Here is a 26,634-nt window from a genome sequence, read left to right on the forward strand (position 1 = left end):
GCCAGGCTTGGCATCAGGGAGTGTCAGCCATTAGTGGAGAATGTGACAGCTAAAATCATCAACTGGAAATCTAAGCTTCTCTCATATGCAGGTAGATTACAGCTGATTAACTCAGTATTGCTATCTTTCCACACTTATTGGGCTAGAACCTCCATCTTACCCAAGACAGTGCTCGAGCAAGTGGAAAGTATATGCGCCCAGTTCTTATGGAGGGGCACAAATGCACAGAGGGGATATCATCAAGCAAGTTGGAAGTCTGTATGTTAACCAAAAGAGGAGGGTGGTTTGGGAATAATGAATGTGCATAGATGGAATCTGGGTGCGTATTGTGGGCTGATTTTTAAATTAGTCACCAGAGAAGATACAATATGGGTGGACTGGACATGGCAACAACACATCAAGGCAATACTTTTGGTCTCTGTAAGTGTCAAGAGATTGTTCGTGGACTTGGAGGAGTGTTTTGAATACCAGGAAAATAGCAAAAAGCTTATAAGATACATCATAGCAAATGGTGAGGATACCTTACTATGGCATGACATCTGGTGTGCAAAATCGTTGTTGGTCGAGAATGCAGAAGCCTTGGCAGAGTGGAATTTTCCGCTGGACACTAAGGTGTCCATTCTTATTTCAAATGGTGATTGGAATCAGATAGTCACAAATTTGCACTCCCAATCCTTGAAGACGAGCATTCTGACAGTGGACATCAATCGGAATATGATCAAGGATAAGATTGTATGGATGTCACATCAAAGCGGACTATTCACTTCCCACAGTGCATACGAAGCTTTAACTCAGAAAAGAGCGCAGAAAAGATGGCACAAATTGGTATGGGGAAAATGGGTTCTGCCCTGTCACTTTTTCACCACTTGGCAATTATTTTCCAATAGCATCCCTACTCAGGACAGGTTGGTACAAAGGAGAATACTAAACTCATCTGCATGCTGCCTGTGCAATAGAAGCAGCGAATTCTCATAACACCTTTTCTTTGAGTGTGTTTTTTCCAAAGAAGTAATCACTAGAGTGAAACAGTTGTTGGGCATCTCTACAGATTCAAGAACATCAAACAGGGAGTGGACTTCGATACTTAGGATCTATAGAGAAGAATCAGTAGGAGAAGTCTATAAAATCTTTATCTGTGCAACTGTTGACAGCATATGGAAGGAACAAAATGCGCGCAGGTTTCAAAAAATCTCCAAAACAGCAAAGGCGGTATTTGAGAAGATGGAGAGAGAGGTAAGGAATTATGTGCAAGTTTTAAAGCCTACGATCCCAGAATGTAGTGCATCCAGGAATTTATGGCATCGTCTCAAAGTTAATATCCCTCTCAAGATCGCAAGAACAATAGGGTGCTGCTGGGTACCACCTAGAGAGGGCCGAATAAAAGCAAATTCTGATGGATCCCTCAGTGCTAAGGGCCAAGCCCATGGCTGTGTTCTGAGAGATGGAAAGGGCAGGGTTTTAGCAGCTTTCACAGGTAAAGGAGGATTGGAATCGGTCTTATTTCGGGAACTTAAAGCAATAGACATTTGTCTACAAAGATGGCTAATGGAAGGATACCAAGAAGTGGAGGTTGAAGCTGATTCATTAAGGGCTGTCAACATTATCAACAAAGGAGAAAAGCCACCGTGGTATTGTTTGGATATCATCAAAGCTATAGAGGAAGAAAAACAGCAATTTAGATATATCTCCTTCTCACATGTTTATAGAGAAGTGAATAGAGCAGCGAATTATTTAGCTTCAATAGGTCAGGATTGTAGTAATTTTGTTATGCATTTTGTTCCGCCATTAGATCATATGTTACAAAGTATTGTAAATGATGATGTGAGTGGGCAAACGTATGTAAGGAAAAGTTAATCAATACAGGGGGGGGTGGGGTGCGCTAACCCCAGGTTAATTCCGAAAAAAATAATAATAATTACTATAAAGATGTAGGTTATTGCTAGGGATGATAAAGTTTGAGGCTTTAGGTTAGATCATTACGTGAAAACCTAAAGACGATCTTTTTTCAATAAATAATTTGATTCTTATATGAAACTAATCATTAGGTGGATTCATTACTTTCTCTATATCTTTCTCATCATTCAAATCACTATTTTAGCATATTTATTTACTGTTTTCCTAGCCTAAAATATTACTCTCTCATTAATGAATTAGTTTAGTTAGTCTAAATTCGTTTTAAGTATGTGCAAACAACAGTGGAGAACACGATTGCTCCTTTATATCAACATGTTTAGAGAGTATTATAATAACTTGATATGCATGATTTAGTATTGTAGAAATATTGTTTTTACATCTATTATAACTTAGTTATCAACTCGGTAAGATGAGTTTCCTCTACTAGGGATATATCGCCTACATTTCAATGCCGATTAGCTATATTTCCGATATATATCGTGATAAATTGAGAAATTTCGAGGCATTTTGTACTATGGTTATAAGGAATGATCGAGATGTGTTGGCCGTGGGATTTTTCTATATTACTCTTCAAGCAAAAATGCAATTCCTTAAAATATCCAAACATATATCCAATCCCCTTTAAATTTGATTTGATCGATCTAACATCTGAATTGGGGAAATTCTCCTCTTTCCTTTTTCCCTTATTCTTTATTTTTTGAGAAACGGTGGATATGTACCCAAGGTGATGGAAAAAAGCAGGGTTAACCCTAGCCCTATGTTGTCTACGCCCTTGCATAGGGCCCCCAAAATAAACCAAAACAAAAGCCTTATTAAGCAAAAAAAAACCTACTATAGTGTTAAAAGCCCAAACAAAAGCTCATTGCTAGAAAAAGAAAAAGGAACAAAGGCCCCATTGAGTGGACTGGACTTTATATTGGGCCCATTGAAACTTAGGGCAGAAAGAAGTTGGTTGGCAATTTTCTCGTATTTGCAACTACCATAAACTTAATTTCTTTATGAGCAACTAAAGAATTTTCAATTTTGGGCTAACCTCAAACTTCGAAAGTTAAAAGATGTCGCCAAGGAAGTTGGTAGTGATGAAGTTGTTGTTTGCTACTACTAACTATGTTATGGGTTAGAGCATCTTCAACACATCCACTTTATTTAAAGTCCAAAGTAATGTCTTCCAGTTAAAAGATGATGTTAGTTCAAGTATAGAAAATTATCCACACCAATGCACCAGTTAAAAGATGATGTTAGTTGAAGTATAGAAAAGTATCCACACCAACGCACTGGACTCTATATTATTGTTTTCATAATGAAACTAATAATATAAAACCAATATACACTTATTCCAAAATGATATGACCACTATCTACTTGTCGACACCCCACATATATCTTCCATATATACCTTACATTTTTATTTTATTACTTCAAATATCAAACTTTTACTTATAAAATTGGTTGTTTGGACATGTGGCAAGTTGGGGCGGCATGGCCAGCTATTATAGGTAGGGACTTGATAAAGCAAATTATACATTCTCCATATTTGACCCCCAAAATGGAGTGTGGTGAGTTGTCTACTTGGTATAGAGCATTGGTTGGTGTGAAAAATTTGAGCTGCCCACTCGACACATAATGTTTTAAAGTAGCGTTGAAGATGCTCTTAGAGCTGCCAATGTCATTGATTAATGCCAGAACATTGTCTAGATGAGATCTTTCACCAAGTCAAATGCACGTTGTGTATTATATGGTTTTGAAGCGGATTCAAGTCTTAGAAGAATGTTCAAAGTACATTTTGGATGCAATGAGCTGATGTCTCTCTGAAGCCAAAACGTTGAAGGGTTGGAACGAAACTGATGTTTGGGCTAAGCTTTGTCGGTTCAAAGATTATATTTTTTGGGAAGCCTGGAAGCTTCAAAAATTGGGATAAGCCATGTTACAAAGTTTCTAGCAGTTGGAGGTTTGAGGGTTATGTTGTTCATAACATCTTTGTTGGTGAGCTTTTTATTCAAAACTCATGTTGTTGTTGTTGTTGTTGTTGTTGTAGTTTTTTGTTTTTAGTTTAATTTATTTCAGTATGTATCTGTTTTCGCCTTTTCTCATTCAAAACTCCAAACATTATATATGCACATTCATTTTTACTTGTTCAATTTTTAACCAACCACATTCATTTTTTAATTACTTGTTTCATTTACATCCACAATTAATTTGATGGTCACGTATGACCTAGATATGATTTGGAATCTAATTTCAAAATCTATGTTGATTTTAGGGTTTGACATCCTTGTTCCTCACATAGAACATGAACGCTCACATAATAATTCACAAAGAGAAAACCTTTCTCTAAACTTAAACTTTATTAGTCTCAACTCTCCTCCTCTTCCTCTACCACAACTTGATCCCATATCATGACCTATTGTTTGGAAACCACGACTTGATCCTTTACGACATTCACTTGGATCCATATTTTGAACTAAAGTCTTGTATCAATTATATCCACATTTTTAACCAACCACATTCATTTACATATACAATTTTAACCAACTATATTCTTGTACATCCACAACCAACAACATTCTTTTACATCCACAACTTCAACCAACCACATTTATTATACCATTATATATATTAATGAACATGCTCTTCTACAGTTGCTAAGTCTAAAATCATGGATGACATTTATGAACACTAACCTATATACAAACAAATATTTATCTTCTTCTTATTCTTCTTCTTCTTCTTTTCTTCTGATTCATCAAGCTCTTCAGATGATAATATTGACACAACTAAAATCTCTTTAAATTTTTTGGATACTACTCTATTTTTTTTCAAACATCATTTGGTTTTATTGGGTCAACAAGAAGTCAAGTCTTCCTGTAGAAAGGATGGTGATTCAAAGCAAGGTAGACAATTTAAGTGTCTCCAGTATGATGCAACTTTGGCTCATTTAGATGCCAACTATTTTGGTCAAAATGCCATATTTGATGACTACAACTTTCGTCGCCGCTTTCACATGGGTCAAAATTTGTTTCTTCGCATCTTAAACGATCCTTACCAAAATGTGTATACTTTCAACAACAAGTTGACGTTATGGATAAGTTAGGCTTATGCCAAAAAATAAGAGCTATTGTTATACGCATACTGCCTTATGAGTCTCCAGCTGAACTAGTAGACTATATGTTGCATATTGAATAGCCAACTTGTTCATGAAAACATGCGCCACTTTTGTGATAGAATCATTAGAATTTATGGCAACTAGTACTTGAATAAACCAAATGTTGCAGAGTTAGAAGAACATGGTAGTCTTGATTGCTATGTAGTATTGAATATGCGCACTAGTGTTGGAATAATTGTCCATATGTATGGCAAGGGACTTGCACCGGACATTCTCGTAAACCAACATTGATACTTGAGGTGGTAGCTTAATGTTATACATGGATTTGGCATGTTTTTTCGAATGTCTAGTTCCTACAATAATCACAATGTGCTTAAGCGATAGCCCATAATTGATAATGTAGTAAATGATGAAGTTGTTCCTTGTAATTACATGCTAAATGAAATGAACAATATTATGATATGTGTTATTACTTGTCTGATGGCATATATCTCGAGTATGCCACCATTATATAGACGATTTCTAAGCCTACTAGTGGTGTTAAGGAAAAGAAAAAAACAAATGGTATAAAAAAATTTTAAAAAATGTAGTCACAGAACCAAGCAGTTATTTCCAAATTTTATAGTTGCAACTTTTTCAACTGGTAGAGCATTCCCAATGCAAGTCACTATGAGGGGAAATAGGGACTTGTCACCCTTGTGGAGCCAAAAACCCTTGCCCAATGCAAGGGTGACAATGAGGGTAGCACTTGCTATGGAGATAGCTGTTGAGTTATGAACTTCGGACGGGACCTTTTATTTCGTCTCGCGTCTATTTTCGATTTTTTTTTGAGATAGGATGTTTCATTCCATCTTGCTAGCTTTTTCGATTTTTTTTTTCTTTGGACGGGATGTTTCATTTCGTCCGACGTTTTTTTTCGATATTTTTTCATTTTCTACATTCAACGGAATGAAACATTCCGTCCCAAATTTTAAATCATCTCTGCATTAGGCAACTCCTTGTAGAGGTAGCAAAGAGGGGAAATCATAGTTATCAGACCCAGCCCGGACACTGACCCGACAAAAGAACTAGGTCACTGGGTCACTGGTTCAACCAGTGGGTTAATACTTAAGTTGAAAATATATTATATAATTCACTTAGTACATACATTTTTCACAACTTCATTAGTAGCCCAGGTGGTCTTAGAGCCATTTTATTTTCCAATAAACCAAGATTCGAGTCTATACATGTTATGTTTTTCAAAATTAAAATGTTTCTTTACTAGTTTACTATTAGATGTTATTTATATTTCTTATATAGTTAATAACTAGCAAGAAAAACTGTTGTGGTGTAATGGTAAAGATCCTAGCTTGTTTAATAGTCACCCAAGGTTTTGTTTAATAGTCTTGTTGCTCTTAGACCGGAAATAACAATTATAAAAAAGGATAATCGTCCACCAATTGTACACATGGACTAAAAGCTATGATCCCAAAACCAATCTTTATGCAAATTCTCCATTGTACGTTTTATAATTCTTTAACAAAACAATCAACAAAAATAGGGATGGTTAGTACAGTGGGCGTTACTAAATGGGAATGGGCTAAACAATAAAAGAAGGCCTGACTAGGATAGACTGAAAGTGGCCAGACAAGACAAATATAATACCAGCAAAGTTTTCCATGAGACAACTAGCAAAGTTGCTAATACCAGAGGGCTCGAACCCGCCAGCATCAATGAGACTGACTCCGTACAAAACACAGTAAAAGAAAAAGAATAAGATGAAACAAAATAATCAAATTCACTGACTTCGTACAAAAAATACTATACAAACAACCATTAAAAAATCATACTCAAGCCAGACAAGGCCTATCCTTCCGAGTTTTAAGAAAGAAGCTGGGAATCACATAATAACTTCAGAAACCACACCAATGGACAATGGAATCACATAAACCTTGGCCAACTTCATGTAGTAAATTAACATCAATCCTTATGAGTTAAGACATCAATGAAAGAATATAACACAAATAAATAAATAAACCAGTAAAGATCCTCCTAAACAAATCTGACTATCAGCGTAATCCTAAAATCAAACTTGCCAAAATACTAAATCATACTTAACATTAAATTTACAAGATTCGATAGGCAACAAGCCTGCGAAGAACAGAAACGAGTTGGAAGGTAGCTGTACACAGAACACTAGTCAAACCTATTTGGATTCTGTTGGATATGAGAATGATGATGTTATCCAATATGGAATGTTGGATAAGGGACCTCGTTGGCTTGCCAGATCATGAATGTCTTTAACAATGTCGAACACGGCCTCTGGTTGTGCTAATTTTAATGCATTCTCTGACATTTTCTTCAATTCTTCTGTTTTGGTACTAAACCATTCAGCGACAAGGCCAGCTGTTGTTTTCGGGCTTTGCGAAAACACACCTGCTCCATTGTCTACCACGTAAGGGACATTACCGACTTCCTACATGTACAACAAAGGAATTACTAATATAATTAAAGGCAGACTATGCTAGGAATACCCTTAAAAACTACGAGTTTAACCACTCAAAGATAAAACAATTCAACTTTGCAATCCCAATAAATGATGTCTTAACAAATTAAACAAGTATCCAACAAGAAAGATAATTGCAACAGAAATTGTAAGTCTGATTGAAAAAATGTTCACCACGCGTAAAGGCAAATTTTCGGTTCACTTTAAATAAAGCACCTTTAAGATAGGTCTGTTAAAAGTGAAATATCTTTTCTCAATGAGTTTTACAAGTACGGTACTCTGAAGTCTCAAATACAATCCACATTTGGTCAAACTAAGATGCTTGAGCCATATTATGTTATAGGATTCTCATTTCAAAATCGTCTTCTCTTTTATCATCTCCTAACAACTCATTAGGAATTGCAGAATAAAAAAGACTGACCTGTCCAGGAATGAAGTCATTAAGAATAATAGGAAGACCTCTTATCAAAGCTTCTGCAATTGTACCAGGTCCCGCCTACATAGATGAAAGACAGGAAAACCAAGACCCCGCGACTCAGGAACAGATGTAGTGAACAGAAAGAATTAGCTGCTTAGGAGGGTGTGGAGATGAATGTAGACTAAGATACATATAACAGATACATACTTTTGTTATAATGCAGTCACAAGCTCCCATCCATTTCTCCATCTGCAGTTCAAATCCTCTTATCTGAAGAAAGAGAAGGAATTCATAAGCATTGGATTTGTAATGTAAGAACAATGGTTCTAATAACGTGTAAAAGAATCTTGAAATTAATTACCTTCACAGGTACCTTCCATTGGATTGACTGTAGAGTAGACGATAAGCTTTTATTACGGCCACATATAACCACGACTTGGCCAATTGAACGCCCCATCGATTCATCGAATAGTGCATCTCCTAGAGCCTTGGCAGTTTTCTTAACAGGACCCATCCCTTCACCGCCTCCCATTAGCAGAACTGCAGGAAGTTTTGGATCCATCTCTAGCTCGTCTCTTAACTGATCCTGTTCGATAAAATTGGGTTGGAATACATTGCTGTTGTTAGTTATAAGAAACCAGGTTATATACTAATACATTACTGTCAAAACCAACCTTCGAGATTATTGCGCAACAAAAAGAAGGCCTGATGGGCAAGCCAAATACTCGAATCTGAGAAGACTCTAGGCCATCTAATAAAGCCCTCTTGGCTACCTCCTCTGAGGGGCAATAGCATCTCGTCACACCAGTGTTGAACCTGGATAGAAATGTTTCTTTATTGACCGACTCCACCAGCAAAAAATAAAGGGGACAGCGAAAAATGAAACTTGAAATTAATATAACCAACCATGTGCGGTGGCAGGTATTAAGGTCTGTAATGACTGTAACAAAGACTGGTTTCTTCTGAAGGCCCTGCCACTTGAGCACCCACAAAGGAATATGTTGCATGAGAGGATGAACACTAATGATAATGTCTGGCTTGTACTCCATCAGACCGGCCTCCAACTCTCTTCAGTTGCACAATAACAAAATGTTAAATATGAGAAAAGAGCATACTTGAAAAAACAATTAAGATTCAAATAGAGTGACGTTAAACTTCTGCAGTCTTTCTAACAACTAAAGCAAGGTCAATAATCAAAGTGTGAGGCAGAACCTTTACAGTTCAGATGGTTGAGTGAACTGGTACCCGAAATCGAAACTTAACTGTCTTTCATGTCAATCCATTTAAAGACAATATGAAGTTGTAGAATTTTGCATCAATGAGAAGAGGACATACTTAGCGTAAAAGGCAGCTAGTGCAGCAAGATAGGCACAATGAATCCAACGAGGTGAAGTGCTATGAAATGCAACCTTCCAAAGCTGAACATGTTTCACCATGAACTTGTATTGGCTCTCCATGTCATTCAATGGCCAGCCAGTGTACTCTTTCCATACATCTTTCACAAATATCTGCATGCAAGCAAAACAAAACAAGAATTATAAAAACTGACCTGGAGCTTGAAAGAACAAAACAAGGGAAAAGACTTATAAGAATGTCATCTTTCTTTTCTTTTCTCTTCTTTTTTCTAATTTTTCTTTTGGGTGGGGGGGAGTTAAGTAATCGAGTTGTGTGTTCATACACAATACACGGGCTTGACCAGTGGTACATCGGAAATAATTTCATATTAAATCAAATATTTTAAAATTCACATGCATGAGAATGCAATCACAATATAATAAGCAAGTAACAATAAACAAAGGGAAGGGTTCCAAGGACAAACATTAGTTTGACACAAACAAACCTAGAGTCATCACTACACTTCGAAACTTTTTGATTATGCTAAGTTTTTGTATATACGATCTCCTGACAATATAAATCGCATCCACAAAATGTCAGATAACTGTTAATTTTTTTACCATGCCAAGCAAAATCTGCAATGATGGTTCACAGATCTTCAATTTCTTAACTAGATTTGATGTGGGTAGTTGTATGCAAATAATTTTTCTAGAAACATTAAATATAGTTAGGAGATCATTGTCAAAAAAAATTTGCCTAATAAAATTTCCAAACCTTTACTACGCTTTTGAACAATGAGGCTTACCCTTCAATCACCCCTTGCTTACCCTGAGAGTTGATTAGTGTTGTATGTATTTCTTTGCGCAGAAATACATTAACACAGTCTTGTAATAGCCAGCCACCCCCCCCCCAAAAGTTAGCTCACTTAGAAAAAAATAAACTATTGGGCTCACTTAAGCCTCTAAGAGGCTTGGCGCCTCAAGGCCTTTTATGTGTGTTTTTAAACATTGCATCCATGTAGACCAAAATACAAACAATTTTGACTCCATAAGAGAAAATACAGGCAAATCCTTATATGCATATATATAGTGGTCCAACTGCAATGCTCTTATTGAAATTGTCTTGTCATCGACAATGAATACTTCACATCACTTGGGCACTGCAGATTTGTGAAATCATTATAGTCAAAAGTAAAGAGATGACATAGGTATAGAGAATCCAAAATTATAAATCATAACCAAATTGAAAATGTAGCACACGTCCTCTCTTATATATCGGTTATACTAAGAGGTCGAAGTAATTTATAAATTGGGCATGTGGCGTCCCTATGTGGCAATTTTTTTAAAAAGTAAGTCCTTTGACCATATAGGCATTTGACATTGCGTTGTGCAACTCTAGAATGCACTTTGCCATCTGTCAACGTCTTTCAATCCGGCAGTTCAGCAACTATTAAGGCAACATCAATGCCCATTGCACTGAGCTTTCTTGATGCAACATCTATGTCACATGATATTCCAGTTAAAAGAATCATAATAAAATATGAATGCTGCACTGAAAGTGACAATGAAACACTCATGTTTCACTGAAAATCCAGAGCTGCAGGGATCATATAAAGTAAACACATGACATGCGTGCTTTAGATAATAAGTCCCCATCCTATACATGATTAAATCAGAAAATTATTGATGTTTGCCACAATCTCCCAAACCAAACGAATTAAAATATTGATGCATTTGTCTTTGACATCACATATCATATAGAACATCAAATATTCTAAAAGTACATCATCTATATTTAACCTGACACCCCTTTCTTCTGTTACAAACTTAGGAGCAGCCGGCCAGTTAGTAGTAATGAAAAACAAAGGCCATTTTTTTACTTAATTTTTTTTTTAATAAAAGACAAAGCCCACTTGAATAAAAAAAATAACAAAAACTAACCGACAACAAATTCACGCAAGAAAGCATACCCTTACGTTTCAACAAAACAATAATTCACAATGAATAACAAAATTAAAAAAAATTTACCCTGTATTCATCTCCATACTCCAAACGAAAAGCATCACGAATAGCTTCAGCAGAAGCACGATGACCACCACCTGTATCACTCATCAATATCAAAACATTCTTCGTCTTCTCCGCCCCAAGTTGTACAAGCTCCACCGTACCGCCACCTTCATCTAACAAACATCTTCTCTTTCCACCAATGCCTGCAAATATAAATTTCCTAGGGGACGCCACTGACATAACCATCGTAAAAACAAACAAACAAAAAAGACCCCTCCCTCCTTTCACTCCCTCCAAATATTTAAGAGGAAGGACAAAAAGAAAGGGAGAGAGAAAGTAGTTTAAGTTTTTGAGAGCTGTGCTGGAGAATGGTACGAAGCAAATACGTTTGGGCTTTGTTAATTGGTTGGAACTTTGGGAGGGAATATTTAGAGCCGTTGATTATTCGCATATATATTTGGAATGTTCGTCTCAGGAGAAAAGGAAGATTCGCATCTCTCCATTTTGACTATGACAGGTGCTTCTGTTTTATTAGGCTGGACTTGTATAACTGAACTAACCTTCTGAACCGTCATCATTTCAGATTCTCTTGTACATACTCTCTTTCAAGTCTTAGCTGGCCATTTTGCCATGTCGACTAATAATCACACCTCAAGGCTGTTGGTAACCTTGATTTGCATTGAACTGCACAGAAAATAGTGATACGGTGATTCATATTTGTCCAGTGTTACTAATTCAATAGACACAGACACCACATAGTTATAAATTACTGGGTATTTAATTTTGGATAGAACTAACCAAGGCCCAAAATATCGATATCGATGAATATATCGGTGTACCCAAAAACCGATATATATCAGATATATTGGATATTTCGGATATATCTATTTTTTTTGGTGACCAGTCCAAATTATTTAAAATATCGGATATATTTGGAAATATAATATCGAAAATATATTAGAAATATCAGATTTATATTAAAAAATAGTCAAAAAGTTAACTAATATATATCATAAATATCATATATATATCGATTATATCGGTGATATAAAGTTTTATATCGGAAATTCGGATATATATCGGGAAAAAAAGAATTCTATATTCGGTGGATATATGTCGGAAATATTGATATCGGTGTACCAAAATATCAATATATATCAGCGATATATCGGATATATCGGCGATATTTTGGTCCATGGAACTAACCCACATAGCCCAACACAAAAAAAAAACCTCTGAAACCAATTCTGATAACCTCCGAAGCCAATTCTTGTCTTGGGCCATGTGTGATAGTCGCGCCCTTTAATTTTGACAACAATGTTCTTTCCACCAGGTTTATATTGCTATATCAGAAACTCGTTTAGAGTAAGAGCATGGAAATCTCTGGCTAACGTTTTGACTTTTGAAGGTCGACGCATAATCATTCGGGAAAGAAAATGAAAAAGACTATCACCGAGAATGATAGTGACTCTTCAGTGGCTTTTAAACGATGCTAAGTTGGTAACAGGGAATTTACCTGTGTTACTGTGTAGTGTATGGACATGGAAGTGTCTTTTCAAGTGGTCTCTGTATCTGTTTAAAGAGTAGCCTTGTCTCTACATGTGCATTTTGTTCAAACTACCACTGTCACTGAATTTGAAAGGCAACACTCAAAAGTTGCAACCCAAACAGAACTTGCAACTGAAAGTCCCAAGCCCCAGCCCCAGCCCCAGCCCGGTCATAGATTTATTAGTACCTATCATTTCTACATCAATTTTGCTAGGAGTGGGGTTTCATTCAAAAGACCGAAGCCTTAGACCCAAAATTTTCATCACTGCCACTTTTAGGTTGCCAACTTTCCATGCTACATCGTCTTAAATATGAAAAGTAATCCTATGGAATCACTATTCATTCGTTTAGATTTTTCTAACATACATAACATATTGTAAGAATGAGGCCAGATGCCACTTTCCCTGTTACATCATATAAGGAAGGAGCCGAGGAAGATTCTTCAGGACATTAGGAGATGTAAATGAGAGAAATAAGGAAGCCTATATTTAAGAAAACTGTGCTTTCCTGATATCACTTTTGAGCATTTGTCTGAGTTGGTTGGGCTCCTCTGGAAGGAAGAGAAGCTGCCATAGCACGTAATTGATTTGCAATATCTGTGAAGCTAGGCCTTTCTGATGGCTCAGCTGACCAGCATCTCTCCATCAGACATCCCCAATCCGGATCACAAGAATCAGGCACTGGCGGTCGCAAAGTATTGCTCACAATACCCCCTGTTTGGTTTAATAATAATTATCAACAGAATGAAGTAGGAATCTGTGGAAAAATAAACAAATAAACATGTGTAAACAAACCTATTATGGCACCATAATGCAAGTCTGCATAAGGCTCTTCTCCAGTGAGGAGTTCCCACATCACAATTCCAAAAGAGAAGACATCAACCTGAAAATTTTCAGAAATAGTGATTCCATAGGGCTAAAAGTACAAAACTTTATGTCAAGAGGCTCTACTGTGAATACTAAATCAACAAGTGGGTTTATCACCAAACCTTTTCAGAGACAAGGTTGCTGCTGCCATTTAAAAGCTCTGGAGCCATCCAGGGCAGCGTACCTCGTACACCACCTGAGATTAGAGTCTGACATTTCACTTTCGATAGACCCAAATCACCCACCTGAAATCAGATATACAGATATGAATTCAAAATTTATTTTCTTGTATGATAGCACATATACAACTTTCTAAGATAACTATGATTCTATGAAGTCCATTCAGTTAAATATCTTGAGTTCATTTCAGCAAATAGCAGCATTGCCAAGTATCAAAAAATAAAAAATGATCTATGCTCATCCTCAAAAAATAAATAAAAAAGACCCGTTTATTCAAATGATTACCATAATGTTGTGCTTGTTGGAACTAGAAATTTGTGATTACTTAATTCTTGTTTTTCAGTATTTTGTGCAAGGGTCACTAACATGTACGAGTCCAAGTCATTATGTGCTTCTACGTTTATGTATGGTCATTTGTAGATGGATAGAGATGTGTCTATGAATGAGTATATACAGGTCATTGTAACTTGTACAACTGTTCAGTCCTTGAAGATTAGATCCAAACAGTCAAGTTCTTGGTCTTGAAGTTCAAGTATGCTTGGTTCAAAGAGCTCTATATGGCCTTGGACATGTATACATCTACACAATGTTTTCTACTTCATCACTGTACTAATTTTTTAGTTAAAGTAAAAGATTCCCTGTGCCCCGACAGCTATTTTAAGTTTTTTTGGTTTTTGCCACAGTATTCGGTTGTTCAAAAAGTACTTTGCGCTTTGACATCAAACACGTTTAATTTAAATAGTAATCACAATTTGTCATCGCCTATCTTTCTCATTTGCAAGGTTTTGAACTTTCAATGCCCAAAAGTATGGAAGGAAAAAATTTCATCGACAAATTCGTGTTAAGAAAAAGTTCATCTTCCTCCATGTTTGTGAACTATGAGACCAATTTTACGAGCAAAGTCAAGCCCAAGTTTTTTTCCACTTTTTTTGTTGTTTTCTAAAGAAGTTTTGGTCAAGAGTAAAATATCGACCATGTCTTGTGAAAAAGGAAGGGTCATTTGAGCGTGAGCACAAATTGCCTAGTTGCGCAGAAAGAGTCATTTTCATCCAATTTCCTGAAAAAAGTCCAATGCTGGTTTTGGGGCAACAACAAAACAAGTGTTTCCCCATCAACTGAAGATGGAAGATCTCATGCGATCACATGAATAACAACGCTACCCGTTGATCATGAGCAAATAAAACAAAAATGAAAACATAGCAAAACTATTTGAGCAAAAAAATCATGTGAAGATTTTTTGTTGCATGATCATGGAGTGGTCAAAGTTCATGAATCTTGATTCCAGTAATGAGGCAAGGAAGAAACCAAGATTCAGAAGCAATCAAATTTTGGGGTAATGAATAAAAAACACATGAAAGGGAAAAGTGGCAATTCAAGCGTGTCAACAAGCAAAAGGAAGAAAGAGAAAAATATTTGATCATGGGCGAAAATCCAGATTATGGGGGAGTACTGAAAGGTGAAAATATATCAAGACTATCATTTGGGTTGTATTATAAACTAAGGGGATTGTTGGAATTAGTAATTTGCAATTACTAATTATTTTTATTATCTTGTGCAAGTCCAAGTTCAGGTCAGGCATGTAAGAATTCAACTAATCATATGGTGTAATTTTAGGTTCATGTACGGATTTATGCTAGGTTACATGGAAACGCCATATTTTGAAAAAAAATCTGTGTCGGATACGTATCCACGTGTCCATGTCGGACCCATATTGTATTTAATTTACCTCGAATTTCTAATTTACCATCTAATTTAATAAATTTATAATTATTAAAAAATTAATTAATTATTCCTATCCGTGTCCCCGTGTCGATCTTTAACTGCTCGCCGTATCCGACACCCCGTATCCGTGTCGGACACCGACACGTGTGCCCGTGTCAATGTAACCATCGCTGGATCTAGATGTGCCTATAATTGAGTGTAGTTTTTTTAAAACTTAACAAGCCTTGCAGACCAGTTCTCAACTAATACATCTTGTTCTTCCAATTGCAGAAAGCATGCTTGAAGGAGCTCTGGCGTACATCTACAAAATGGTTTTTTACTTCACTATTGCTATACTTCAGTTAAAAGTAAAGCTTCTCCTGCACTCCCAACAGTGCTTATGTCAGCCTTATCAACTTGCAAATAATTAGATGCATAACTACCTAACACTTAGTATGGGCCAACTGTTGGTAGAGCCAGCAACTGAGAAGATTGTATTATTTAAAAAAACACTATCATCTATTGAAATCATTACTGTTATCTGATTGCACTCATTTATCCGTCATGACATTGGCAATCTGGAGTTGGTTATATGCAAGCTTTGAAGAAGGTGTCACGGACCAATTTTCGATTTGCCTAGAATGAAATGTCAGGAACCGAATGACAAGTAATAATTCATACTCAATTGTAGTAATCTATGGTCAGTCCCTAATACCATGAACGACTTTCATGGTTATTGGTTTATAACTTTTGTTTTGACATGCAACTCTATATTGATACCAATTAAGTTCACAATTTCAAAGTCCCAGTTAAAGTTTAAGAGCATTAAACCAGAAACATGGAGAGGGCCAACTATGAAACCTACTACAAAGCAGAACACTTGTCGCACGTCAGGATGGTCAATTGAAACAGTAGAAGGGCAAAGGGGACGCCTGCAGAAAATGAGGTCAACTATAAAGGATCGGTCAGATGATTATATCACTATCGATCCAACAACAGAGAGCTTTACCACCAAGCTTTAGAAGCTGACATCAGTGAGTAAGGAAAAGGTGGTGGGACACAGGCTTCCAGTTGCAGTTCCTGAGAAAGATGCTATGCAGTGAAGGACAGAGAGAAAAGAACAAGCCATGGATGGAGGCCATAAAGGCATGCGAGCAGGTAGGGCACAGTCCACACTGATGATGTAGTCACACGAGGTAGACAAATCCTGGGTTGTAGGAAGAAGCAGTAGTTGTCCTACAAGGAAAAATAGCATTTGCTTGAGCAATAAAATTATATGCGTGGAAAAGTAGGTTGGTTGAAGTCAATAGAAAGAAGCGGAAACCAAAGAGTTGTTGGGACATATGGATATGACAAACAGAAAGTATATATTTTTTGTATTATAAAGCCAAACTCAGAAAGGTAGAAAGGGTGTGACAAACGAGCAAAATGAACTAAGAAGTTGATACTAATCTTACAATAAAATTTTTTATTTTTTGTAAGCGAACAGTGGATGAATGTCTTGAAGATTTTCTTTTTTTGGGTTGATAGAGGATGATAATTCATATAATTTTTCCGCTGAAGGAAGCTTCCAATTCAAAAGAAGATGCTATGGAGAAAGAAACACTAAAGATGTGTAATTTCCTTGAGAACCAGGATAATTCCATCCCAAAAATCTAGGGCATGGATATGGATATAATTATCCTTCAAGCATTAACAAATGATAGATTTCTTGGGGGGTTTTTTCAACTATATTATATCCTATGGATTATGGATGCACAATTATAGTCTTTATTGAAGACGGGCATCCAACTTAAAACCAATTGGTGGTAAGTGGAGCGGCCCCAGGATTTGTATATTGATGGCTAGACTTTAGACACCCAATGTGGGATTTATAATCTCAACACGCCCCCTCAGCCCTCACATGTGGCGTAATCTTGAGCCTAACACGTCCTCGGCCCTCACGTGTGGCGTAATCTTAAGCCTAACATGTGGACAATTTTTTAAACGGGTGACGTGGAGTAACATGGGCCCTTTGGGCCAGAGAAATAGCCCGCTCTGATACCATACTGAAAATGGGCATCTAACTTAAAACTAATTGGTGATAAGTGGAGCGGTCCCAAGACTTATATATTGATGGCTAGGCTCTAGACACCCAATGTGGGATTTATAATCTCAACAGTCTTAAATTACAACCTAGTCCGTAATGAAACGAGTTTAAACAGGAAGCTTAAGAAAACTTACTCCCAATGAAAACCAGAAAACAAACAATGGGGGACAAGAAATAAATTAAGAAAGAAGCACAAAAGAAGACGGAAAAAAGATGGCTCAGTAAACAAGAATCAGAATCAACCATAAAATTAACAGTAGAAGATAAAGAACCAGATTCTAGAATCTATCACACAAAAATTCAAATAAAAAGTAAAAATACAACTGACAGTCTAATGCAATATTATATCAAACATAGAAGTTAAATTACCATTCGAATAGCATAAACATTATTCAAATTTCAACGCAGCGTGGACAAACCAGAAAAAGGAAGAAAGGATAAAAGAACGCCAAAATGAATAAAAAAAAAATACAAGAGCGGGAGAGCTGGATATTACGAAAGGACTAAAAAAAAGGAACAAAAAGAGAACGATTTCTTGTCAAAAATTGAGGAACCTCCAAAAATCCAACAATATGGTTGGCAACTAAGGAAATGCAAAGGGGAAGCAGTCAAATATAGCACATATGATTGGCTGTTATAGCAAGTGAAATGAAGATATTACATAAAAAAGGGAATGCAATTAAATTTGAAGAGATAAAGGCTGATTTGAGTGCATATCAAAGATATATAAGAACATAGTCTACTATGCTTCTAAGAACTCGAAGGGACGTAATTGGGACTGCAGTACTGCACACAAGACAAACAGATCGTAACCAACTACTTGGCTACACAATCATGGACGGCATAGGGGTCGAAGTTAACAAAGGTTTGCCAAAGGTGTGGGTACCTCTATTATTTGCTGAGAAGATCACATCATAATAAACACAAGTTGCATGTCCTCCTGATGTTTATGATGTGTGCGACTTAACCAAGGCGAGGAGGCACCAAAGTAGCGCCACACCATACTTTAGGCGCGCCTTGACTCTTTTACTTTCAACCAGGTAAAAAATTATTTTGTTAAATAGAATGAAGTGTGATCAACACCTAAAACCCAAGAGAAGAGAGACGGAGGAAGAGAGAGAGAGAGGGGGAAAAAAAACAAGACAAAATAAATGGATGATCACCACATGCTTAAACAGTCCAAAAGACTGCACAAAAACACCAGTACGTAGAATAGTTCCAAAATAATGTCACAAAAAATCACTTAAAAGCCATAAACAAACTAACGGGTATAAGCCACTTACCTTGCATATTGGCCTGTGAGGATCTCGAAGATTAACCAGTAAGTTGTCGCTTTTCAAGTCAAAGTGCACTATATTCTTGCCATGCAAATACTCCATCCCAAAGGCCACATCCATTGCAATCAAGACGCGCTTGCGCTTATCAAGGGTCCTGTCCATTAAGACTGTTGGTCAGTTTTTCTTAATATTATTTACATAGCTTGATATGCATACTGGTACAATAGTAACATTGCGAAAAAATGACAAGTACCCTATGAGAGAAAACAAAATTTTACCTGTCATTCCTCTGGATGGCCTGTCTCAGGGAACCATTGACCATATATTCCGTGACGGTTGCCACAGAACCTCCTGGACCATCAAGAACAACACCATAGAAAGCCACCACATTTGGGTGGTGCAAATCAGCAAGCTTGATTGCTTCATTCCAAAAGTCATCTCTCTAATGAAAATGCCGAACCAAATCATGGAGACAAAGAAAGCAAGAAAAAAGTCAATAAGTGGGTCCAAAAAGAAAGTGGTGAAAACCAATAATCGCATATTGTCAAATTGCCGATGAAAACACGAACCATACGATCTTGTTCTGATGGCTTTCCAGCAAAACACCTATCGTTGATTCGCTTAATAGCAACAGCAGTGCCTCTCCATTTACCATGATAAACTGTACCAAAGGTCCCAGAGCCAAGTTCTCGCAATTCTTCCAGATCGATATTTTTAATTATCTGCCATAAGATAGATTGTCTACTTTAGTTAAACAAGCGGGAAAAAGAAATATGAACCCCACCAATGCGAAGAAGAAGGGTCTTAAACCTGTAAGCAACCAATACCATTTGATATTGGTAAACCAGGAATTGTCTTGTCTACCAGCCTGGTCTTTGTATTCTGAATGAAAGCAGTGCTAGTAAGTTGAATCAAGTTAAGGTACTAAAAGATAAACAGGGAATGAATATCCCAACACTTAATCACCTCAACTTCAGATGTACTCTGTACTTCTACACTGTTACTGTGAAATTCTGTGTTTGCAGTGACCTCAGGAATAGGCTCGTTCAACTCAAGAGCAGGAAGATCAGAAGGCATAGATGACTGAAGAACAGATGCTGCCACACCCTCTGCTGTTGCCTGAAGTTCTTGTCTGATATGCTCCTCTGATGAATCTATAACATGCATCATGAAAAGAGTATTAAGCAACAACTAGGTAAAATGAATTATCACTACTTCAAAAGAATATACCTCGATTAATTATGAATTCTCACCTTTGACACACCTATCCTGTTCGAAATCCTTCAAATTGCTTGGTAATTGGGGGATAACCCCTTCATCCGACATAATGTAAGGTTCTTTGCTCGTAGGCACCTTGTTAGGTCTTGGAGGAGGGAAATGGGTGCCATGCCGCAGTGTCCAAGGATCCTGGTTGCTAAAAAGCGAATCTGAAGGAGCAGTATTGATGTCCTCCTCGACCTTACCACTTAATGGAGGTATAGCAGATAGGGAGTTGCCATTCTGAGGGACAGATGCTGATTCATCAGAAACTACCCTTGAAGGGAACTGTGAACCCTCCTCTCTTTGTTCCCCAATAAGGGAGATTCTATCAGTGGCATAAGCCGAATCAACACCTAAGAATGTGGGTTTACCATTCCAAACTTCATTGGATGAGACAAGAGGAACCACAGTGCTTAAACACAGATATGGCCCTGAAATATTTGAAGTCACCGGTTGGGCAATTTGAATGGACTGCGCAGGATGAAGATCATGCACGTAAACAACCTCTGAAGAAGAGGGCAGTGTCTCAACTGGATCAATGTGATTTCCAACAGAAGGGACTCCAGCTTTGGTGAAGACACTTGGAACATATGTTTCTTTCCCAATCATTTGAGGTCTAATATCCTGTATCTCATCTTTCGTAAGTTGAATATATTGCATCCTATACTGCTCGTTGTTCCCAGAAATCTCAGGTGTGTTTGTATAAAACGGTTCCATTCTTCCTTCAATGGGTCTACGATGGTCACCTAAAACACAAGTGACTGGGGCATCTTCTCTCTGAGCAAGGCCAGGATGCATCCCAAAATGCCCTATATGAGAATCATGAACTTGGGGTTCTGATGTTTGTGAAGGCATAACTTTGGAATAGTTACCAGCCCTCACTGGCTGATTCATCATATTAGGATCCTGTAAATGGAGTGGCGTCATATGTTGCTGGAGAGCTCCATCTTGACCAGACTGAGCGCTAGATTCGAAATGTAAACCATAAGGCAATGGCGTATTGTTAGACAACGCAATTCCTCCAGGGGGATACATCCTAGTCTGATTGAAATTTTCTCGCTTTTGCGCAAAGATATTTTCATGGTCATGCTGCACCTTTGGACTCTGTCCAGACCCAAGCATTCCTACCTGTGAAGGAACATTTTGATTTATTTGTCCAACAGCAGTCGGTTGAGCCGTGGTTCCTAGATATTCAACTGCACCCTCTCCCATTGCTCCACTTATGACTACTCTCTTCAGAGCTCGAAGTTTTGAAATATCCTCTGAACACATACTGTGGAAAACTGGATTGGAGTTAGAAACATTGATCATCAAGCTATTATCTCTCTGGTCCTGCACCACAGCATCTGAGTGGGCATGAGGCAAAGCATTCTGACACATAGAACAGTCATCAAATCTGATAGCTTTTTCAGGAACTGTTTTCTGTTGAGATGAGGTGTAGTCCTCGGAGCAGACCACATGCTCTGAAGATGACACCGGAGTCTGCTCATAACCTCTAGCCTGTAGGTCGACCGGAGAATGGAGAGATAAAGGGTGGGGTTCATGGGCATTATGAATCTTATCATTGGAAAGCTGAACAATCCTTGTTCCAAAAGAATTGATGCCAGGGTACGAATTGGCCCAGGGTTGTTGTAGCTGGCTGAACTGCTGAGCTCCATTAGGTCTTATATTGACATGCGAAGTTGGTGGAGCCATAGTCATGTGCATAGCTGGTATGAACTGATGAGGTGGAAAACCCGCAGCATTGTCGTGCATCTGTTGAGGGTGGTCAACATGCCTATACATGGGCGCTCCCATCCCATACACCTGATTAGGATTGAAGTACCCGATCTGAGGAGAAAATTGAGAATAATCAACACGACCAAAGGCATCTTGATGAGGATCCACATAACCCTGTGTGTACACTGTTGTCTGCACATACCCCATTCCAGAAGGTTCACGAAAATCATATACTAATGGTTGCTGTTGTCCCACTGCGTGTACTGGCCCCTGCTCAGTTAAAACAGATGATAAACTCTGAGGAGCAGCAGTTACCACTGCTGAATGACCCTGTGTAACGGTCGGACTTTCGGAATGCATCACTGGATTAGGACCCACATAAACCAATCTTGTAGTGGCCTCAAGTGAAGCAGCTGGAACAACTCTAGGAGATAACATACTAGGTGATGTTATTCCACCTCCATCCCCATGGGCATATACCGAGCCATCACCACCCTCACCACCACTCACCAAACTATCCGAATTATGAGTAGACGTTGCACTTGCCGTACTTTCCCGCCTAGTAAGTGTACCACTTAAACCATCCATAATACCATTCACCGCATCCACATATCTCTGCCCACTATCATTCAAATCCCCAAACTGCACAACCCCACCAGAATCAAGCTCCGAAGCAGAAAACAAAAACACACGTAACTTCCCAGATCCATCTGAATAACTCTCAACCAACTTCCCATACTCCTCCATCATATTATCAAGATCCTCAGGACAAGAAACCGACACAAGTGCATCAAGATCCTCACCAGGTAGTTGATACTTAATAATAACAGGCTGTCCATAAGTATCCATCATTTTCCTAACAAGGTCTGGAAAACTAACATTTCTCCTCACACTAATAATCCTAGTATTCCCTCCAACATATCTCAAAACCCCGTCACTCGGTCTAGGCAACATCTTCCCACCAAAACTACACAAAAACTTCACTTTCTTCTCACCCGCTGCAACTTCCTCACCCGCATTGCGACTTCCCACACTCGGACCGTCATTAAATCCCGGTCGAAAAGGATAAGTAGCATTAGGGAATCCTAATAACTGTCCTTCGACGGTGGGGGCTGCTAATCTAGACCCAGGGCTATTATTATTACTAACATTAATAACATTATGAGGATTGGGAAAAAACCCATCTATGTTTCTAGCTGACGTGTCAGTAATGGGGCGAGTTATTATGTTTAATGGGCGGAGGTCTTTGGGTATTGAGTTTTGATCATTTGCCATTTATTTTTAATGGAATGAGTGGCAAGCTTATTATTATTAGAGTTGCTGCTAATGCGTGGTATGAAAAACTATTGATTAATAAGTAGGCAGCATAATATATATAAAATAATAAAGAAAGAGTGTACGTTCAGTGTTACCCGATTTGAGAAGGAGAATGATTCATTCAGGTTGTTTCGCTCGCTTCGTTTTGAAGAAAGGTGGTGGTGAAATGACCAAATGTATCTGAGATTTTGGTTTTACTTATTTTATTAATTAATTTATTTGGGTTTGCTTCGGTTTGGAGGAAATCTAAGAGTTTAAGACTTTGATTAAAGAGACACGTGTCTATCTTGCATGCTGTCTCCAGTCTTTTTGTTTTTTCTACTTCGATTTCGTTAGTTTTGCTATTTATTGGTAGTAGCTTGTTAGTCGGTTCGGAGTACGGACTTTTGTATGCATTTTAGTTTAGTTGCTCTTTCCATGTTTGCAATGGAAATTTGAAAAGAGAAAATATATTTTGTGTGGAGAATAAATAAAAATGGCTGGGTTGTATCTGTATGTTTTCTTTTTAAAAAAGATTAAGGACAAAAGTCACTCCCTGAACTTGTCCTTGATTTTCATTTACACTCCAAATTTTTTTTCTAACCGAAAAATCCCTTGAAGTTACAAGTACCAAACGCAACAGTTAGTTTCATAGATGACGTTGGATATATATGATGTCATTTTATTTTTTACATACATGACGTCATCGATCATTTTATTTACCTTGTAATTTATTTTCCAATGTGGCAAGAAATAAATGGATGATGTGGAAATCAATCAGTGAGTCAACTTCAACGATCACGTGTAATTGTATAAATTGATCATCTTCTTCAACAATTCCAAAGGTCATAGCCATAAGAAAAAAGCCCTAGCTACCAAATTGTTTGATTTCAATTCAATTCTACGAATAATTTAGGCATGCAATAGGTATTGTTATTAATTTTTATTTCATTGTTCGCAAATTCTAATCAATTTCTTTTTAAAATCTATTTCTTTTTTGGCAGAAATGGATCACTTGCATCGAGGGTTGTCCATTCTGCCCGAAACCCAAAAAAAAACCCCGCACCGAACCCTGTCCGAGCTTGACAAAACCCGAACCCGAACCCAGACCGAAATACATAGGGTCGGGTTTGGTCACACTATCTAAACTCGGATCGACCCGAACCCAACCCGATAATTTGGCCCTAAACCCGTTAAAAGGGTTAAAAAGCCCGAAACCATATCTAGACCGAACCCGAACCCAAAACCCGATTATAGAGGGTAAAAATGCCCGACCAAAACCCGAACCCGAATCAGACTATAATTCCCAACAGCTCTATTTTCATTTATTATCTATTTATCTTCAACAAACTTTTGGTCTTTTGCTCATTACTATTTACTTTTGGTCTTCAAGACAAATTACCTTTGATCGTACCCTGCTTACTACTCTTCTCCCTCTTCCCTCCAACAACTCCCCAAGAATAAGACAACCCAATCACACGTTCCTGATGAAGAGATTGGTAGGTTTGATGGTGCTGCTAAGTGTGCATTCACTTAGAAAATTTGCAGCACCTCCTCAAATATCTTTTTCTAAATGTGGTCATCAAGGTTGAACAAATTAACAGGTCGGATTCGCACCACCACAAGAAGCCGAAACTCCCAAAAAGCCATCAATCTTATTGTCAAATCAACAGGTCGGATTCACACCACCACAAGAAGTCGAAACTCCTAAAAAGCCATCAATCTTATTGAGTTATTCTCTTGGAATTGCTTGCCTTGCTTGGTCTACTTTTGTCTTCTTCTACTTTTCAAAAAATGCAATCCTGTGTGCTTTGAATCTTTGATGACAACGATGTTAAAATTAAACATATCAAATCTAATAAAAGAATATGGCTTTTGATTAATGATAAGCACCCAAAACTGTAATATTAAACCCCAAGAGACATAGCATTTTGGTCGATTATGTATTTAATAATCATGTAATAATTATATTTTCATATTTTTGCAGGATTCTGCAATTAAAATAAATATAGTGATAAAACATGCATCGAAGTACGGGAATACGGGAATATTTGAAGTTTCCCACTCAACCCCCGTGAAGCCCATCAGAGCCTGACTAGAGCCGAAGTTTCCAAAATAACAAAACCAGTGCAAAACGGGTCCACATATAAAGAAGTAGCAAACTTCCAAAGCTCAAATCGGATAAATCTAGATGCCGACGTTGGCTAGTAAAGCTGCCATAGCGACCCGGGCGACGAACTCTGCGCAAGGACAAAAAGTCGTAAAAACGCCAAAATCGGCGCAGCCATTAGACACACTAAGTGGACCCACTCTGCGGGCTCAGAAGTCATGACGAGTCAGCATAGGCAGGTGGCAAAGGATGGTTTCAATTTGGTACCACCTTGCAAGAGAGAAGACACGTACCAATTCAAACCAGGTGGTTTGAATTGAAATGAAATTTAACAAACAAAACCTTAAATCGACAAAAGACAAAACAAAATAGGTAAAAACAAAACTTTGAGAATCAAAGTTTTGAAAAACTCAATTAGCAAACAAACAACATCAAATTAAACCATCTTCAGTCTCCAGCTATATATATGGGGGTCACCTTCATTATTACCCCCCGAAAGATATTAATGCTTTAGCTTCCGCTAGTTAGATTTTTTCAATACTTACATTACGCCATTTCCATTCCAAATGTGACTTAAAAATCTTCGTAAGCTATTTTACCCTTAATAACAGTCATTTCTTTTTTAGTTTAATTCCTATCCTGCATTTATTTACTTAATGTATACAACAAGTTTTATTATTCCTTCTATGACCATGAGCTAATCCCCCCGAGGAGGGTTATGTTGCTCGTGAAAAAATCCGGATTGACTCTTTAATATTCTAGAGTCACTACTTAGGAATTAGGCTTAGATTTGATATCCGGTCCCAAAATGACTGAGACTGTACAAAGTTGGATGGCGATGCTCGATAAGAGCCCAAACCGTAAAATGTCTAAAATAACCCTTTAATAATCATACCGAATAGACCAATTATGTGAATAATAAGTAAGAGTTAATAATATACGCGTGTTTTATTATTTTCGAAAGTCCATTATGTAATGCGAAATGTGCCACATTAGCAAGATAAAGGAGCAAAAAGTCGTGAGAACTTCCGAATGCCATATCTTGGGACTCGGACCTCCTCGAATTGGGCCTACCTTATGTCAAAACGACCGGCTCGGAAAGAGCTTTGCAATGGTCCAAGCCTTGACCCAATCAGAGGAGCAGAAGTGGACGAAAAAGTCTGTGGAAGCCAACTGCAGTCTGAAGAGGCCTTTTGGATTTGAAGATTGGGTTTTGGGCCCCGATTCTCCAAAACATGGCTCCAAGCCCATGCACGAATTTTGATCTGGATGTATAAAAACAAAAGCTTAGCTCTTTGTTAATGGTAGCTAGTTAGACCTAAATTAAG

At 37.7% G+C, this 26,634-nt stretch overlaps 2 protein-coding genes and 1 long non-coding RNA gene across 9 annotated transcripts; 1 reads left to right on the forward strand and 2 right to left on the reverse strand.

The window, feature by feature from the left end:
• Window positions 1-6,936: 6,936 nt before the first annotated feature.
• Window positions 6,937-11,654, reverse strand: LOC147510072 (putative monogalactosyldiacylglycerol synthase 3, chloroplastic). 2 transcript variants are annotated; one of them, XM_086602136.1, is made up of 8 exons: window positions 11,282-11,654; window positions 9,255-9,427; window positions 8,826-8,987; window positions 8,594-8,735; window positions 8,281-8,505; window positions 8,127-8,189; window positions 7,923-7,997; window positions 6,937-7,471 (listed from the first exon to the last, which is right to left on the reverse strand). In XM_086602136.1, exons 1-8 carry the CDS (start codon window positions 11,504-11,506, stop codon window positions 7,202-7,204), a joined length of 1,335 nt encoding a protein of 444 aa, XP_086458262.1. In that variant the 5' UTR covers window positions 11,507-11,654; the 3' UTR covers window positions 6,937-7,201. The 2 variants fall into 2 exon arrangements, with proteins under 2 accessions (XP_086458262.1, XP_086458261.1); XM_086602135.1 differs by having other exon boundaries at window positions 8,594-8,987; window positions 11,282-11,653.
• A 1,398-nt stretch (window positions 11,655-13,052) lies between these two features.
• LOC147510073 (kinase superfamily with octicosapeptide/Phox/Bem1p domain-containing protein) lies at window positions 13,053-23,585 on the reverse strand. 6 transcript variants are annotated; one of them, XM_086602137.1, is made up of 9 exons: window positions 20,175-23,582; window positions 19,888-20,075; window positions 19,732-19,803; window positions 19,491-19,643; window positions 19,200-19,363; window positions 18,928-19,075; window positions 13,797-13,919; window positions 13,603-13,690; window positions 13,053-13,521 (listed from the first exon to the last, which is right to left on the reverse strand). In XM_086602137.1, the coding sequence occupies exons 1-9, from the start codon at window positions 23,173-23,175 to the stop codon at window positions 13,322-13,324; spliced, it is 4,137 nt and encodes a 1,378-aa protein (XP_086458263.1). In that variant the 5' UTR covers window positions 23,176-23,582; the 3' UTR covers window positions 13,053-13,321. The 6 variants fall into 6 exon arrangements, 2 of the variants coding, with proteins under 2 accessions (XP_086458263.1, XP_086458264.1); XR_015218743.1 differs by lacking the exons at window positions 13,053-13,521; window positions 13,603-13,690 and adding exons at window positions 16,421-16,487; window positions 16,565-16,791 and having other exon boundaries at window positions 13,794-13,919; window positions 20,175-23,585; XR_015218741.1 differs by lacking the exons at window positions 13,053-13,521; window positions 13,603-13,690 and adding an exon at window positions 16,421-16,791 and having other exon boundaries at window positions 13,794-13,919; window positions 20,175-23,585.
• Window positions 13,930-16,578, forward strand: LOC147510074 (uncharacterized). The gene is made up of 2 exons (XR_015218745.1): window positions 13,930-15,310; window positions 15,847-16,578. It is a non-coding gene; the product is annotated as an uncharacterized LOC147510074 (long non-coding RNA).
• Window positions 23,586-26,634: the final 3,049 nt, after the last annotated feature.

Source organism: Coptis chinensis, chromosome 3 (assembly GCF_015680905.1).
Source record: "Coptis chinensis isolate HL-2020 chromosome 3, ASM1568090v1, whole genome shotgun sequence".
Taxonomy (NCBI): domain Eukaryota; kingdom Viridiplantae; phylum Streptophyta; class Magnoliopsida; order Ranunculales; family Ranunculaceae; genus Coptis; species Coptis chinensis.